The sequence below is a fragment of the Triturus cristatus genome, chromosome 8, assembly GCF_964204655.1.
Source record: "Triturus cristatus chromosome 8, aTriCri1.1, whole genome shotgun sequence".
In the NCBI taxonomy this organism is placed as follows: domain Eukaryota; kingdom Metazoa; phylum Chordata; class Amphibia; order Caudata; family Salamandridae; genus Triturus; species Triturus cristatus.
Window position 1 is genome coordinate 452,291,448 of NC_140591.1, and position 18,001 is coordinate 452,309,448.

At 47.0% G+C, this 18,001-nt stretch overlaps 1 protein-coding gene across 1 annotated transcript in view; it reads right to left on the reverse strand.

The window, feature by feature from the left end:
• Positions 1–16,854: 16,854 nt before the first annotated feature.
• The window catches only part of LOC146802301 (keratin, type I cytoskeletal 12-like), a 34,492-nt gene continuing 33,345 nt past the window's right edge, over positions 16,855–18,001 (reverse strand). Inside the window, exon 8 of the mRNA XM_085621876.1 lies at positions 16,855–17,079. Coding sequence (XP_085478002.1) covers positions 16,982–17,079 — 98 coding nt within the window. The 3' untranslated portion in view covers positions 16,855–16,981. The remainder of the gene's footprint in view (positions 17,080–18,001) is intronic.

Consider the following 18,001-nt stretch of genomic DNA (forward strand, 5'->3'; position numbering starts at 1 on the left):
GTGAGACAGGAACAGAAACTTCTTGTGTTTCTCTGTATCCCATGTAGCGAGGTAGTGAGGTACGAGCATCAGAAACACCTGGGGGGTCTCTGCATATCATGCAGTGATGCACAGACCAGATACCTGGAGAAGCTTGCTTTTTCATGCAGTGAGAGAGGAACATAAACTTCTCGTGTTTCTCTGTATCCCATGTAGCGAGGTAGTGAGGTACAAGCATCAGAAACACCTGGGGGTTCTCTGCATATCATGCAGTGATGCAGAAAACCAAATACCTGGAGAAGCTTGCTTTTTCATGCAGTGAGAGAGGAACAGAAACTTCTCGTGTTTCTCTGTATCCCATGTAGCGAGGTAGCGAGGTACGAGCATCAGAAACACCTGGGGGTTCTCTGCATATCATGCAGTGATGCACAGACCAGATACCTGGAGAAGCTTGCTTTTTCATGCAGTGAGACAGGAACAGAAACTTCTCGTGTTTCTCTGTATCCCAAGTAGCGAGGTAGCGAGGTACGAGCATCAGAAACACCTGGGGGTTCTCTGCATATCATGCAGTGATGCACAGACCAGATACCTGGAGAAGCTTGCTTTTTCATGCAGTGAGAGAGGAACAGAAACTTCTCGTGTTTCTCTGTATCCCATGTAGCGAGGTAGCGAGGTACAAGCATCAGAAACACCTGGGGGTTCTCTGCATATCATGCAGTGATGCACAGACCAGATACATGGAGAAGCTTGCTTTTTCATGCAGTGAGAGAGGAACAGAAACTTCTCGTGTTTCTCTGTATCCCATGTAGCGAGGTAGTGAGGTACGAGCATCAGAAACACCTGGGGGTTCTCTGCATATCATGCAGTGATGCACAGACCAGATACCTGGAGAAGCTTGCTTTTTCATGCAGTGAGAGAGGAACAGAAGCCTCTCGTGTTTCTCTGTATCCCATGTAGCGAGATAGTGAGGTACGAGCATCAGAAACACCTGGGGGGTCTCTGCATATCATGCAGTGATGCACAGACCAGATACCTGGAGAAGCTTGCTTTTTCATGCAGTGAGACAGGAACAGAAACTTCTCGTGTTTCTCTGTATCCCAAGTAGCGAGGTAGCGAAGTACGAGCAACAGAAACACCTGGGGGTTCTCTGCATATCATGCAGTGATGCACAGACCAGATACCTGGAGAAGCTTGCTTTTTCATGCAGTGAGAGAGGAACAGAAACTTCTCATGTTTCTCTGTATCCCATGTAGCTAGGTAGTGAGGTACAAGCCTCAGAAACACCTGGGGGTTCTCTGCATATCATGCAGTGATGCACAGACCAGATACCTGGAGAAGCTTGCTTTTTCATGCAGTGAGAGAGGAACAGAAACTTCTCGTGTTACTCTGTATCCCATGTAGCGAGGTAGTGAGGTACAAGCATCAGAAACACCTGGGGGTTCTCTGCATATAATGCAGTGATGCACAGACCAGATATCTGGAGAAGCTTGCTTTTTCATGCAGTGAGAGAGGAACAGAAACTTCTCGTGTTTCTCTGTATCCCATGTAGCGAGATAGTGAGGTACGAGCATCAGAAACACCTGGGGGTTCTCTGCATATCATGCAGTGATGCAGAGACCAAATACCTGGAGAAGCTTGCTTTTTCATGCAGTGAGAGAGGAACATAAACTTCTCGTGTTTCTCTGTATCCCATGTAGCGAGGTAGTGAGGTACAAGCATCAGAAACACCTGGGGGTTCTCTGCATATCATGCAGTGATGCAGAGACCAAATACCTGGAGAAGCTTGCTTTTTCATGCAGTGAGAGAGGAACAGAAACTTCTCGTGTTTCTCTGTATCCCATGTAGCGAGGTAGCGAGGTACGAGCATCAGAAACACCTGGGGGTTCTCTGCATATCATGCAGTGATGCACAGACCAGATACCTGGAGAAGCTTGCTTTTTCATGCAGTGAGACAGGAACAGAAACTTCTCGTGTTTCTCTGTATCCCAAGTAGCGAGGTAGCGAGGTACGAGCATCAGAAACACCTGGGGGTTCTCTGCATATCATGCAGTGATGCACAGACCAGATACCTGGAGAAGCTTGCTTTTTCATGCATTGAGAGAGGAACAGAAACTTCTTGTGTTTCTCTGTATCCCATGTAGCGAGGTAGCGAGGTACAAGCATCAGAAACACCTGGGGGTTCTCTGCATATCATGCAGTGATGCACAGACCAGATACATGGAGAAGCTTGCTTTTTCATGCAGTGAGAGAGGAACAGAAACTTCTCGTGTTTCTCTGTATCCCATGTAGCGAGGTAGCGAGGTACGAGCATCAGAAACACCTGGGGGTTCTCTGCATATCATGCAGTGATGCACAGACCAGATACCTGGAGAAGCTTGCTTTTTCATGCAGTGAGAGAGGAACAGAAACCTCTTGTGTTTCTCTGTATCCCATGTAGCGAGGTAGCGAGGTACGAGCATCAGAAACACCTGGGGGTTCTCTGCATATCATGCAGTGATGCACAGACCAGATACCTGGAGAAGCTTGCTTTTTCATGCAGTGAGAGAGGAACAGAAACTTCTCATGTTTCTCTGTATCCCATGTAGCGAGATAGTGAGGTACGAGCATCAGAAACACCTGGGGGGTCTCTGCATATCATGCAGTGATGCACAGACCAGATACCTGGAGAAGCTTGCTTTTTCATGCAGTGAGACAGGAACAGAAACTTCTCGTGTTTCTCTGTATCCCAAGTAGCGAGGTAGCGAAGTACGAGCAACAGAAACACCTGGGGGTTCTCTGCATATCATGCAGTGATGCACAGACCAGATACCTGGAGAAGCTTGCTTTTTCATGCAGTGAGAGAGGAACAGAAACTTATCGTGTTTCTCTGTATCCCATGTAGCGAGGTAGTGAGGTACAAGCCTCAGAAACACCTGGGGGTTCTCTGCATATCATGCAGTGATGCACAGACCAGATACCTGGAGAAGCTTGCTTTTTCATGCAGTGAGAGAGGAACAGAAACTTCTCGTGTTTCTCTGTATCCCATGGAGTGAGGTAGTGAGGTACGAGCAACAGAAACACCTGGGGGTTCTCTGCATATCATGCAGTGATGCACAGACCAGATACCTGGAGAAGCTTGCTTTTTCATGCAGTGAGAGAGGAACAGAAACCTCTTGTGTTTCTCTGTATCCCATGTAGCGAGGTAGCGAGGTACGAGCATCAGAAACACCTGGGGGTTCTCTGCATATCATGCAGTGATGCACAGACCAGATACCTGGAGAAGCTTGCTTTTTCATGCAGTGAGAGAGGAACAGAAACTTCTCATGTTTCTCTGTATCCCATGTAGCGAGATAGTGAGGTACGAGCATCAGAAACACCTGGGGGGTATCTGCATATCATGCAGTGATGCACAGACCAGATACCTGGAGAAGCTTGCTTTTTCATGCAGTGAGACAGGAACAGAAACTTCTCGTGTTTCTCTGTATCCCAAGTAGCGAGGTAGCGAGGTACGAGCATCAGAAACACCTGGGGGTTCTCTGCATATCATGCAGTGATGCACAGACCAGATACCTGGAGAAGCTTGCTTTTTCATGCAGTGAGAGAGGAACAGAAACTTCTTGTGTTTCTCTGTATCCCATGTAGCGAGGTAGCGAGGTACAAGCATCAGAAACACCTGGGGGTTCTCTGCATATCATGCAGTGATGCACAGACCAGATACATGGAGAAGCTTGCTTTTTCATGCAGTGAGAGAGGAACAGAAACTTCTCGTGTTTCTCTGTATCCCATGTAGTGAGGTAGTGAGGTACAAGCATCAGAAACACCTGGGGGTTCTCTGCATATAATGCAGTGATGCACAGACCAGATATCTGGAGAAGCTTGCTTTTTCATGCAGTGAGAGAGGAACAGAAACTTCTCGTGTTTCTCTGTATCCCATGTAGCGAGATAGTGAGGTACGAGCATCAGAAACACCTGGGGGTTCTCTGCATATCATGCAGTGATGCAGAGACCAAATACCTGGAGAAGCTTGCTTTTTCATGCAGTGAGAGAGGAACAGAAACTTCTCGTGTTTCTCTGTATCCCATGTAGCGAGATAGTGAGGTACGAGCATCAGAAACACCTGGGGGTTCTCTGCAAATCATGCAGTGATGCAGAGACCAAATACCTGGAGAAGCTTGCTTTTTCATGCAGTGAGACAGGAACAGAAACTTCTCGTGTTTCTCTGTATCCCATGTAGCGAGGTAGTGAGGTACGAGCATCAGAAACACTTGGGGGGTCTCTGCATATCATGCAGTGATGCACAGACCAGATACCTGGAGAAGCTTGCTTTTTCATGCAGTGAGAGAGGAACATAAACTTCTCGTGTTTCTCTGTATCCCATGTAGCGAGGTAGTGAGGTACAAGCATCAGAAACACCTGGGGGTTCTCTGCATATCATGCAGTGATGCAGAAAACCAAATACCTGGAGAAGCTTGCTTTTTCATGCAGTGAGAGAGGAACAGAAACTTCTCGTGTTTCTCTGTATCCCATGTAGCGAGGTAGCGAGGTACGAGCATCAGAAACACCTGGGGGTTCTCTGCATATCATGCAGTGATGCACAGACCAGATACCTGGAGAAGCTTGCTTTTTCATGCAGTGAGACAGGAACAGAAACTTCTCGTGTTTCTCTGTATCCCAAGTAGCGAGGTAGCGAGGTACGAGCATCAGAAACACCTGGGGGTTCTCTGCATATCATGCAGTGATGCACAGACCAGATACCTGGAGAAGCTTGCTTTTTCATGCAGTGAGAGAGGAACAGAAACTTCTCGTGTTTCTCTGTATCCCATGTAGCGAGGTAGCGAGGTACAAGCATCAGAAACACCTGGGGGTTCTCTGCATATCATGCAGTGATGCACAGACCAGATACATGGAGAAGCTTGCTTTTTCATGCAGTGAGAGAGGAACAGAAACTTCTCGTGTTTCTCTGTATCCCATGTAGCGAGGTAGCGAGGTACGAGCATCAGAAACACCTGGGGGTTCTCTGCATATCATGCAGTGATGCACAGACCAGATACCTGGAGAAGCTTGCTTTTTCATGCAGTGAGAGAGGAACAGAAACCTCTCGTGTTTCTCTGTATCCCATGTAGCGAGATAGTGAGGTACGAGCATCAGAAACACCTGGGGGGTCTCTGCATATCATGCAGTGATGCACAGACCAGATACCTGGAGAAGCTTGCTTTTTCATGCAGTGAGACAGGAACAGAAACTTCTCGTGTTTCTCTGTATCCCAAGTAGCGAGGTAGCGAAGTACGAGCAACAGAAACACCTGGGGGTTCTCTGCATATCATGCAGTGATGCACAGACCAGATACCTGGAGAAGCTTGCTTTTTCATGCAGTGAGAGAGTAACAGAAACTTCTCGTGTTTCTCTGTATCCCATATAGCGAGGTAGTGAGGTACAAGCCTCAGAAACACCTGGGGGTTCTCTGCATATCATGCAGTGATGCACAGACCAGATACCTGGAGAAGCTTGCTTTTTCATGCAGTGAGAGAGGAACAGAAACTTCTCGTGTTACTCTGTATCCCATGTAGCGAGGTAGTGAGGTACAAGCATCAGAAACACCTGGGGGTTCTCTGCATATAATGCAGTGATGCACAGACCAGATATCTGGAGAAGCTTGCTTTTTCATGCAGTGAGAGAGGAACAGAAACTTCTCGTGTTTCTCTGTATCCCATGTAGCGAGATAGTGAGGTACGAGCATCAGAAACACCTGGGGGTTCTCTGCATATCATGCAGTGATGCAGAGACCAAATACCTGGAGAAGCTTGCTTTTTCATGCAGTGAGAGAGGAACAGAAACTTCTCGTGTTTCTCTGTATCCCATGTAGCAAGATAGTGAGGTACGAGCATCAGAAACACCTGGGGGTTCTCTGCATATCATGCAGTGATGCAGAGACCAAATACCTGGAGAAGCTTGCTTTTTCATGCAGTGAGACAGGAACAGAAACTTCTCGTGTTTCTCTGTATCCCATGTAGCGAGGTAGTGAGGTACGAGCATCAGAAACACCTGGGGGGTCTCTGCATATCATGCAGTGATGCACAGACCAGATACCTGGAGAAGCTTGCTTTTTCATGCAGTGAGAGAGGAACATAAACTTCTCGTGTTTCTCTGTATCCCATGTAGCGAGGTAGTGAGGTACAAGCATCAGAAACACCTGGGGGTTCTCGGCATATCATGCAGTGATGCAGAGACCAAATACCTGGAGAAGCTTGCTTTTTCATGCAGTGAGAGAGGAACAGAAACTTCTCGTGTTTCTCTGTATCCCATGTAGCGAGGTAGCGAGGTACGAGCATCAGAAACACCTGGGGGTTCTCTGCATATCATGCAGTGATGCACAGACCAGATACCTGGAGAAGCTTGCTTTTTCATGCAGTGAGAGAGGAAGAGAAACCTCTTGTGTTTCTCTGTATCCCATGTAGCGAGGTAGCGAGGTACGAGCATCAGAAACACCTGGGTGTTCTCTGCATATCATGCAGTGATGCACAGACCAGATACCTGGAGAAGCTTGCTTTTTCATGCAGTGAGAGAGGAACAGAAACTTCTCATGTTTCTCTGTATCCCATGTAGCGAGATAGTGAGGTACGAGCATCAGAAACACCTGGGGGGTCTCTGCATATCATGCAGTGATGCACAGACCAGATACCTGGAGAAGCTTGCTTTTTCATGCAGTGAGACAGCAACAGAAACTTCTCGTGTTTCTCTGTATCCCAAGTAGCGAGGTAGCGAAGTACGAGCAACAGAAACACCTGGGGGTTCTCTGCATATCATGCAGTGATGCACAGACCAGATACCTGGAGAAGCTTGCTTTTTCATGCAGTGAGAGAGGAACAGAAACTTCTCGTGTTTCTCTGTATCCCATGTAGCGAGGTAGCGAGGTACGAGCATCAGAAACACCTGGGGGTTCTCTGCATATCATGCAGTGATGCACAGACCAGATACCTGGAGAAGCTTGCTTTTTCATGCAGTGAGAGAGGAACAGAAACTTCTCATGTTTCTCTGTATCCCATGTAGCGAGATAGTGAGGTACGAGCATCAGAAACACCTGGGGGGTCTCTGCATATCATGCAGTGATGCACAGACCAGATACCTGGAGAAGCTTGCTTTTTCATGCAGTGAGACAGGAACAGAAACTTCTCGTGTTTCTCTGTATCCCAAGTAGCGAGGTAGCGAAGTACGAGCAACAGAAACACCTGGGGGTTCTCTGCATATCATGCAGTGATGCACAGACCAGATACCTGGAGAAGCTTGCTTTTTCATGCAGTGAGAGAGGAACAGAAACTTCTCGTATTTCTCTGTATCCCATGTAGCGAGGTAGTGAGGTACAAGCCTCAGAAACACCTGGGGGTTCTCTGCATATCATGCAGTGATGCACAGACCAGATACCTGGAGAAGCTTGCTTTTTCATGCAGTGAGAGAGGAACAGAAACTTCTCGTGTTTCTCTGTATCCCATGGAGCGAGGTAGTGAGGTACGAGCAACAGAAACACCTGGGGGTTCTCTGCATATCATGCAGTGATGCACAGACCAGATACCTGGAGAAGCTTGCTTTTTCATGCAGTGAGAGAGGAACAGAAACCTCTTGTGTTTCTCTGTATCCCATGTAGCGAGGTAGCGAGGTACGAGCATCAGAAACACCTGGGGGTTCTCTGCATATCATGCAGTGATGCACAGACCAGATACCTGGAGAAGCTTGCTTTTTCATGCAGTGAGAGAGGAACAGAAACTTCTCGTGTTACTCTGTATCCCATGTAGCGAGATAGTGAGGTACGAGCATCAGAAACACCTGGGGGGTCTCTGCATATCATGCAGTGATGCACAGACCAGATACCTGGAGAAGCTTGCTTTTTCATGCAGTGAGACAGGAACAGAAACTTCTCGTGTTTCTCTGTATCCCAAGTAGCGAGGTAGCGAGGTACGAGCATCAGAAACACCTGGGGGTTCTCTGCATATCATGCAGTGATGCACAGACCAGATACCTGGAGAAGCTTGCTTTTTCATGCAGTGAGAGAGGAACAGAAACTTCTTGTGTTTCTCTGTATCCCATGTAGCGAGGTAGCGAGGTACAAGCATCAGAAACACCTGGGGGTTCTCTGCATATCATGCAGTGATGCACAGACCAGATACATGGAGAAGCTTGCTTTTTCATGCAGTGAGAGAGGAACAGAAACTTCTCGTGTTTCTCTGTATCCCATGTAGCGAGGTAGCGAGGTATGAGCATCAGAAACACCTGGGGGTTCTCTGCATATCATGCAGTGATGCACAGACCAGATACCTGGAGAAGCTTGCTTTTTCATGCAGTGAGAGAGGAACAGAAACCTCTTGTGTTTCTCTGTATCCCATGTAGCGAGGTACGAGCATCAGAAACACCTGGGGGTTCTCTGCATATCATGCAGTGATGCACAGACCAGATACCTGGAGAAGCTTGCTTTTTCATGCAGTGAGAGAGGAACAGAAACTTCTCATGTTTCTCTGTATCCCATGTAGCGAGATAGTGAGGTACGAGCATCAGAAACACCTGGGGGGTCTCTGCATATCATGCAGTGATGCACAGACCAGATACCTGGAGAAGCTTGCTTTTTCATGCAGTGAGACAGGAACAGAAACTTCTCGTGTTTCTCTGTATCCCAAGTAGCGAGGTAGCGAAGTACGAGCAACAGAAACACCTGGGGGTTCTCTGCATATCATGCAGTGATGCACAGACCAGATACCTGGAGAAGCTTGCTTTTTCATGCAGTGAGAGAGGAACAGAAACTTCTCGTGTTTCTCTGTATCCCATGTAGCGAGGTAGTGAGGTACAAGCCTCAGAAACACCTGGGGGTTCTCTGCATATCATGCAGTGATGCACAGACCAGATACCTGGAGAAGCTTGCTTTTTCATGCAGTGAGACAGGAACAGAAACTTCTCGTGTTTCTCTGTATCCCAAGTAGCGAGGTAGCGAGGTACGAGCATCAGAAACACCTGGGGGTTCTCTGCATATCATGCAGTGATGCACAGACCAGATACCTGGAGAAGCTTGCTTTTTCATGCATTGAGAGAGGAACAGAAACTTCTTGTGTTTCTCTGTATCCCATGTAGCGAGGTAGCGAGGTACAAGCATCAGAAACACCTGGGGGTTCTCTGCATATCATGCAGTGATGCACAGACCAGATACATGGAGAAGCTTGCTTTTTCATGCAGTGAGAGAGGAACAGAAACTTCTCGTGTTTCTCTGTATCCCATGTAGCGAGGTAGCGAGGTACGAGCATCAGAAACACCTGGGGGTTCTCTGCATATCATGCAGTGATGCACAGACCAGATACCTGGAGAAGCTTGCTTTTTCATGCAGTGAGAGAGGAACAGAAACCTCTTGTGTTTCTCTGTATCCCATGTAGCGAGGTAGCGAGGTACGAGCATCAGAAACACCTGGGGGTTCTCTGCATATCATGCAGTGATGCACAGACCAGATACCTGGAGAAGCTTGCTTTTTCATGCAGTGAGAGAGGAACAGAAACTTCTCATGTTTCTCTGTATCCCATGTAGCGAGATAGTGAGGTACGAGCATCAGAAACACCTGGGGGGTCTCTGCATATCATGCAGTGATGCACAGACCAGATACCTGGAGAAGCTTGCTTTTTCATGCAGTGAGACAGGAACAGAAACTTCTCGTGTTTCTCTGTATCCCAAGTAGCGAGGTAGCGAAGTACGAGCAACAGAAACACCTGGGGGTTCTCTGCATATCATGCAGTGATGCACAGACCAGATACCTGGAGAAGCTTGCTTTTTCATGCAGTGAGAGAGGAACAGAAACTTATCGTGTTTCTCTGTATCCCATGTAGCGAGGTAGTGAGGTACAAGCCTCAGAAACACCTGGGGGTTCTCTGCATATCATGCAGTGATGCACAGACCAGATACCTGGAGAAGCTTGCTTTTTCATGCAGTGAGAGAGGAACAGAAACTTCTCGTGTTTCTCTGTATCCCATGGAGCGAGGTAGTGAGGTACGAGCAACAGAAACACCTGGGGGTTCTCTGCATATCATGCAGTGATGCACAGACCAGATACCTGGAGAAGCTTGCTTTTTCATGCAGTGAGAGAGGAACAGAAACCTCTTGTGTTTCTCTGTATCCCATGTAGCGAGGTAGCGAGGTACGAGCATCAGAAACACCTGGGGGTTCTCTGCATATCATGCAGTGATGCACAGACCAGATACCTGGAGAAGCTTGCTTTTTCATGCAGTGAGAGAGGAACAGAAACTTCTCATGTTTCTCTGTATCCCATGTAGCGAGATAGTGAGGTACGAGCATCAGAAACACCTGGGGGGTATCTGCATATCATGCAGTGATGCACAGACCAGATACCTGGAGAAGCTTGCTTTTTCATGCAGTGAGACAGGAACAGAAACTTCTCGTGTTTCTCTGTATCCCAAGTAGCGAGGTAGCGAGGTACGAGCATCAGAAACACCTGGGGGTTCTCTGCATATCATGCAGTGATGCACAGACCAGATACCTGGAGAAGCTTGCTTTTTCATGCAGTGAGAGAGGAACAGAAACTTCTTGTGTTTCTCTGTATCCCATGTAGCGAGGTAGCGAGGTACAAGCATCAGAAACACCTGGGGGTTCTCTGCATATCATGCAGTGATGCACAGACCAGATACATGGAGAAGCTTGCTTTTTCATGCAGTGAGAGAGGAACAGAAACTTCTCGTGTTTCTCTGTATCCCATGTAGTGAGGTAGTGAGGTACAAGCATCAGAAACACCTGGGGGTTCTCTGCATATAATGCAGTGATGCACAGACCAGATATCTGGAGAAGCTTGCTTTTTCATGCAGTGAGAGAGGAACAGAAACTTCTCGTGTTTCTCTGTATCCCATGTAGCGAGATAGTGAGGTACGAGCATCAGAAACACCTGGGGGTTCTCTGCATATCATGCAGTGATGCAGAGACCAAATACCTGGAGAAGCTTGCTTTTTCATGCAGTGAGAGAGGAACAGAAACTTCTCGTGTTTCTCTGTATCCCATGTAGCGAGATAGTGAGGTACGAGCATCAGAAACACCTGGGGGTTCTCTGCAAATCATGCAGTGATGCAGAGACCAAATACCTGGAGAAGCTTGCTTTTTCATGCAGTGAGACAGGAACAGAAACTTCTCGTGTTTCTCTGTATCCCATGTAGCGAGGTAGTGAGGTACGAGCATCAGAAACACTTGGGGGGTCTCTGCATATCATGCAGTGATGCACAGACCAGATACCTGGAGAAGCTTGCTTTTTCATGCAGTGAGAGAGGAACATAAACTTCTCGTGTTTCTCTGTATCCCATGTAGCGAGGTAGTGAGGTACAAGCATCAGAAACACCTGGGGGTTCTCTGCATATCATGCAGTGATGCAGAAAACCAAATACCTGGAGAAGCTTGCTTTTTCATGCAGTGAGAGAGGAACAGAAACTTCTCGTGTTTCTCTGTATCCCATGTAGCGAGGTAGCGAGGTACGAGCATCAGAAACACCTGGGGGTTCTCTGCATATCATGCAGTGATGCACAGACCAGATACCTGGAGAAGCTTGCTTTTTCATGCAGTGAGACAGGAACAGAAACTTCTCGTGTTTCTCTGTATCCCAAGTAGCGAGGTAGCGAGGTACGAGCATCAGAAACACCTGGGGGTTCTCTGCATATCATGCAGTGATGCACAGACCAGATACCTGGAGAAGCTTGCTTTTTCATGCAGTGAGAGAGGAACAGAAACTTCTCGTGTTTCTCTGTATCCCATGTAGCGAGGTAGCGAGGTACAAGCATCAGAAACACCTGGGGGTTCTCTGCATATCATGCAGTGATGCACAGACCAGATACATGGAGAAGCTTGCTTTTTCATGCAGTGAGAGAGGAACAGAAACTTCTCGTGTTTCTCTGTATCCCATGTAGCGAGGTAGCGAGGTACGAGCATCAGAAACACCTGGGGGTTCTCTGCATATCATGCAGTGATGCACAGACCAGATACCTGGAGAAGCTTGCTTTTTCATGCAGTGAGAGAGGAACAGAAACCTCTCGTGTTTCTCTGTATCCCATGTAGCGAGATAGTGAGGTACGAGCATCAGAAACACCTGGGGGGTCTCTGCATATCATGCAGTGATGCACAGACCAGATACCTGGAGAAGCTTGCTTTTTCATGCAGTGAGACAGGAACAGAAACTTCTCGTGTTTCTCTGTATCCCAAGTAGCGAGGTAGCGAAGTACGAGCAACAGAAACACCTGGGGGTTCTCTGCATATCATGCAGTGATGCACAGACCAGATACCTGGAGAAGCTTGCTTTTTCATGCAGTGAGAGAGTAACAGAAACTTCTCGTGTTTCTCTGTATCCCATATAGCGAGGTAGTGAGGTACAAGCCTCAGAAACACCTGGGGGTTCTCTGCATATCATGCAGTGATGCACAGACCAGATACCTGGAGAAGCTTGCTTTTTCATGCAGTGAGAGAGGAACAGAAACTTCTCGTGTTACTCTGTATCCCATGTAGCGAGGTAGTGAGGTACAAGCATCAGAAACACCTGGGGGTTCTCTGCATATAATGCAGTGATGCACAGACCAGATATCTGGAGAAGCTTGCTTTTTCATGCAGTGAGAGAGGAACAGAAACTTCTCGTGTTTCTCTGTATCCCATGTAGCGAGATAGTGAGGTACGAGCATCAGAAACACCTGGGGGTTCTCTGCATATCATGCAGTGATGCAGAGACCAAATACCTGGAGAAGCTTGCTTTTTCATGCAGTGAGAGAGGAACAGAAACTTCTCGTGTTTCTCTGTATCCCATGTAGCAAGATAGTGAGGTACGAGCATCAGAAACACCTGGGGGTTCTCTGCATATCATGCAGTGATGCAGAGACCAAATACCTGGAGAAGCTTGCTTTTTCATGCAGTGAGACAGGAACAGAAACTTCTCGTGTTTCTCTGTATCCCATGTAGCGAGGTAGTGAGGTACGAGCATCAGAAACACCTGGGGGGTCTCTGCATATCATGCAGTGATGCACAGACCAGATACCTGGAGAAGCTTGCTTTTTCATGCAGTGAGAGAGGAACATAAACTTCTCGTGTTTCTCTGTATCCCATGTAGCGAGGTAGTGAGGTACAAGCATCAGAAACACCTGGGGGTTCTCGGCATATCATGCAGTGATGCAGAGACCAAATACCTGGAGAAGCTTGCTTTTTCATGCAGTGAGAGAGGAACAGAAACTTCTCGTGTTTCTCTGTATCCCATGTAGCGAGGTAGCGAGGTACGAGCATCAGAAACACCTGGGGGTTCTCTGCATATCATGCAGTGATGCACAGACCAGATACCTGGAGAAGCTTGCTTTTTCATGCAGTGAGAGAGGAACAGAAACCTCTTGTGTTTCTCTGTATCCCATGTAGCGAGGTAGCGAGGTACGAGCATCAGAAACACCTGGGTGTTCTCTGCATATCATGCAGTGATGCACAGACCAGATACCTGGAGAAGCTTGCTTTTTCATGCAGTGAGAGAGGAACAGAAACTTCTCATGTTTCTCTGTATCCCATGTAGCGAGATAGTGAGGTACGAGCATCAGAAACACCTGGGGGGTCTCTGCATATCATGCAGTGATGCACAGACCAGATACCTGGAGAAGCTTGCTTTTTCATGCAGTGAGACAGCAACAGAAACTTCTCGTGTTTCTCTGTATCCCAAGTAGCGAGGTAGCGAAGTACGAGCAACAGAAACACCTGGGGGTTCTCTGCATATCATGCAGTGATGCACAGACCAGATACCTGGAGAAGCTTGCTTTTTCATGCAGTGAGAGAGGAACAGAAACTTCTCGTGTTTCTCTGTATCCCATGTAGCGAGGTAGCGAGGTACGAGCATCAGAAACACCTGGGGGTTCTCTGCATATCATGCAGTGATGCACAGACCAGATACCTGGAGAAGCTTGCTTTTTCATGCAGTGAGAGAGGAACAGAAACTTCTCATGTTTCTCTGTATCCCATGTAGCGAGATAGTGAGGTACGAGCATCAGAAACACCTGGGGGGTCTCTGCATATCATGCAGTGATGCACAGACCAGATACCTGGAGAAGCTTGCTTTTTCATGCAGTGAAACAGGAACAGAAACTTCTCGTGTTTCTCTGTATCCCAAGTAGCGAGGTAGCGAAGTACGAGCAACAGAAACACCTGGGGGTTCTCTGCATATCATGCAGTGATGCACAGACCAGATACCTGGAGAAGCTTGCTTTTTCATGCAGTGAGAGAGGAACAGAAACTTCTCGTATTTCTCTGTATCCCATGTAGCGAGGTAGTGAGGTACAAGCCTCAGAAACACCTGGGGGTTCTCTGCATATCATGCAGTGATGCACAGACCAGATACCTGGAGAAGCTTGCTTTTTCATGCAGTGAGAGAGGAACAGAAACTTCTCGTGTTTCTCTGTATCCCATGGAGCGAGGTAGTGAGGTACGAGCAACAGAAACACCTGGGGGTTCTCTGCATATCATGCAGTGATGCACAGACCAGATACCTGGAGAAGCTTGCTTTTTCATGCAGTGAGAGAGGAACAGAAACCTCTTGTGTTTCTCTGTATCCCATGTAGCGAGGTAGCGAGGTACGAGCATCAGAAACACCTGGGGGTTCTCTGCATATCATGCAGTGATGCACAGACCAGATACCTGGAGAAGCTTGCTTTTTCATGCAGTGAGAGAGGAACAGAAACTTCTCGTGTTACTCTGTATCCCATGTAGCGAGATAGTGAGGTACGAGCATCAGAAACACCTGGGGGGTCTCTGCATATCATGCAGTGATGCACAGACCAGATACCTGGAGAAGCTTGCTTTTTCATGCAGTGAGACAGGAACAGAAACTTCTCGTGTTTCTCTGTATCCCAAGTAGCGAGGTAGCGAGGTACGAGCATCAGAAACACCTGGGGGTTCTCTGCATATCATGCAGTGATGCACAGACCAGATACCTGGAGAAGCTTGCTTTTTCATGCAGTGAGAGAGGAACAGAAACTTCTTGTGTTTCTCTGTATCCCATGTAGCGAGGTAGCGAGGTACAAGCATCAGAAACACCTGGGGGTTCTCTGCATATCATGCAGTGATGCACAGACCAGATACATGGAGAAGCTTGCTTTTTCATGCAGTGAGAGAGGAACAGAAACTTCTCGTGTTTCTCTGTATCCCATGTAGCGAGGTAGCGAGGTACGAGCATCAGAAACACCTGGGGGTTCTCTGCATATCATGCAGTGATGCACAGACCAGATACCTGGAGAAGCTTGCTTTTTCATGCAGTGAGAGAGGAACAGAAACCTCTTGTGTTTCTCTGTATCCCATGTAGCGAGGTACGAGCATCAGAAACACCTGGGGGTTCTCTGCATATCATGCAGTGATGCACAGACCAGATACCTGGAGAAGCTTGCTTTTTCATGCAGTGAGAGAGGAACAGAAACTTCTCATGTTTCTCTGTATCCCATGTAGCGAGATAGTGAGGTACGAGCATCAGAAACACCTGGGAGGTCTCTGCATATCATGCAGTGATGCACAGACCAGATACCTGGAGAAGCTTGCTTTTTCATGCAGTGAGACAGGAACAGAAACTTCTCGTGTTTCTCTGTATCCCAAGTAGCGAGGTAGCGAAGTACGAGCAACAGAAACACCTGGGGGTTCTCTGCATATCATGCAGTGATGCACAGACCAGATACCTGGAGAAGCTTGCTTTTTCATGCAGTGAGAGAGGAACAGAAACTTCTCGTGTTTCTCTGTATCCCATGTAGCGAGGTAGTGAGGTACAAGCCTCAGAAACACCTGGGGGTTCTCTGCATATCATGCAGTGATGCACAGACCAGATACCTGGAGAAGCTTGCTTTTTCATGCAGTGAGAGAGGAACAGAAACTTCTCGTGTTTCTCTGTATCCCATGGAGCGAGGTAGTGAGGTACGAGCAACAGAAACACCTGGGGGTTCTCTGCATATCATGCAGTGATGCACAGACCAGATACCTGGAGAAGCTTGCTTTTTCATGCAGTGAGAGAGGAACAGAAACTTCTTGTGTTTCTCTGTATCCCATGTAGCGAGGTAGTGAGGTACGAGCAACAGAAACACCTGGGGGGTCTCTGCATATCATGCAGTGATGCACAGTGCTGCAGTAAACCCTGTGGAGTCCCCAAGGCAGTTGAAATTGCAGATCCCCCTCGCAAATTATCTTCTAATATGTTTTTCATTTTACCAACTAACAATTTTAATAAACCAATTTTATTACACAAAACGAAACATTAACAAGTATTAATGTTATTAAACAAAAAGTAATTTTTATAAAATGTAATAACCAAGCAAAACTTTAAATCTTTTAGGATATCTTGGAAGTCTCCCTTTTGCAAGGCGTTGTATTCGGTGGAGTCTTTAATGCAAAGATTTCGTTTCTTTGAGTTCATTCATTTTTTCCTATCTTTTGCAAACAATTTAAGAAAGCTTGATTGTAATTTTTTTTGAAGATCAAATCAATATTATTTTTATCCGTTTGTCGCGTGGCTCCTAAAAGGAGTGGGGCCCATAGGCCGGTGCCTACTTTGACTATTTAGTAACCCGGAACTGGTGATACAGTAAGTTACACTGAACAGCAACACCGTGTGCAGTCAAAACCTTCATATCCTAAGGCTGACACCTCTTAGAGTTTAAAGAGATGGCCAGTACTTGCCTTTCATATTATTCTATTATAATATGTTCAATATCCACTTTGAACACGTTTCAGTAAAATAATAAAAATATAACTATCTCAAAAGGGTTGGCATTTCTTACGAGGACTCAAAAAAAACATGTCATGTTTGCAAGCAGAAATAAAGTTTATTAGAAATTGAAGAGCAGGAAGTGCAAACAGACAGTGCCCAGCCTTTAAGATAAATTGGTTACACCGACGCCTGGGAGCCAAAGGTCATCATTTCTGTTGAACAGAGACAGACTCCTCCCCTTCTCGCCAGACTGACGCCTGTCGTAAGAGTCTGTTTATGTCCTTCGCCGCCATGACGTGGTGACGTCATTTACATCAGCTCTTCTACCTGCTTCACGTTTTCCGAGACCACCTTCCCATCGACCACCTCCTGAACTATTGTGTGGATCTTCCGTGTTTTGCGTGGCCCTGAAAGAAAAGTAGATTGCACGAGATGAGGAAACGGTTATGTTCGTGTCTCTTTATAGAATTTGCTATGGCATCTTACAACCCATTGGTGGTCTTAAGGCCTTACGTTTGGGGATACAATTACCCTAGTATGAAGACTATATATGACCGTGGGTGGGCCCTCGCCTTATCCTTCACCATGCACAGGTCTGTCAAGGGTCCAGTCTGCTCATGTGTGACGTTTCTCCCTTTGGAGTGGGTTATGTGTGACGTTTCTCCCTTTGAAGTGGGTTATGTGTGACATTTCTCCCTTTGGAGTGGGTTATGTGTGACATTTCAGTCTCATGTGTGACGCTTTGAGTGACATTTTATTCAGTGACGCAAGCAGTGCAGTTCCATCCAGTGTTAGCAGGTTGTGTCCCTCCTGCCTAATCACTGTTCCTAAACTGCGGACTGGCATTAACAGCAGCAGGAATGATACTGGGAACACACATGAACTGCAGTGCGGGCTCTTCGGGAGTCCCCCAATGGGTAACATTTCCGTGAAGGGCGCCTACCACCATCGCCTGCCCAGAACAACAAGTGTCTTTTCTCAAGGGCCTGTAGACCCCGCATTACTTTGGGATTAGTGAAGACAGCATGGAATGCATACCATTCATAATAGCTAAATAATCTGGCACTACATTTGTTGTCTGAATGAGTCACAAACTATGTTGAATTAACCATGTGTTGCTGTCAGGGGTTATTATTTGTGCCACCTTTTGCCAGTTCTGACTTTCCAGTCCAGTCATTGCATTCTGGGACTTGTCGTTTCGTTTTTCCATTAGGAATTTTAGTTTAAAGTGCCCCAACACCAAGTGGCACTAGTTAAAAACCTTTGTACAGGCCTGGGTGAAGGTGTCAAACACAGTAGAGGCACTTGGCAGCTATTGTTACTGAAGTG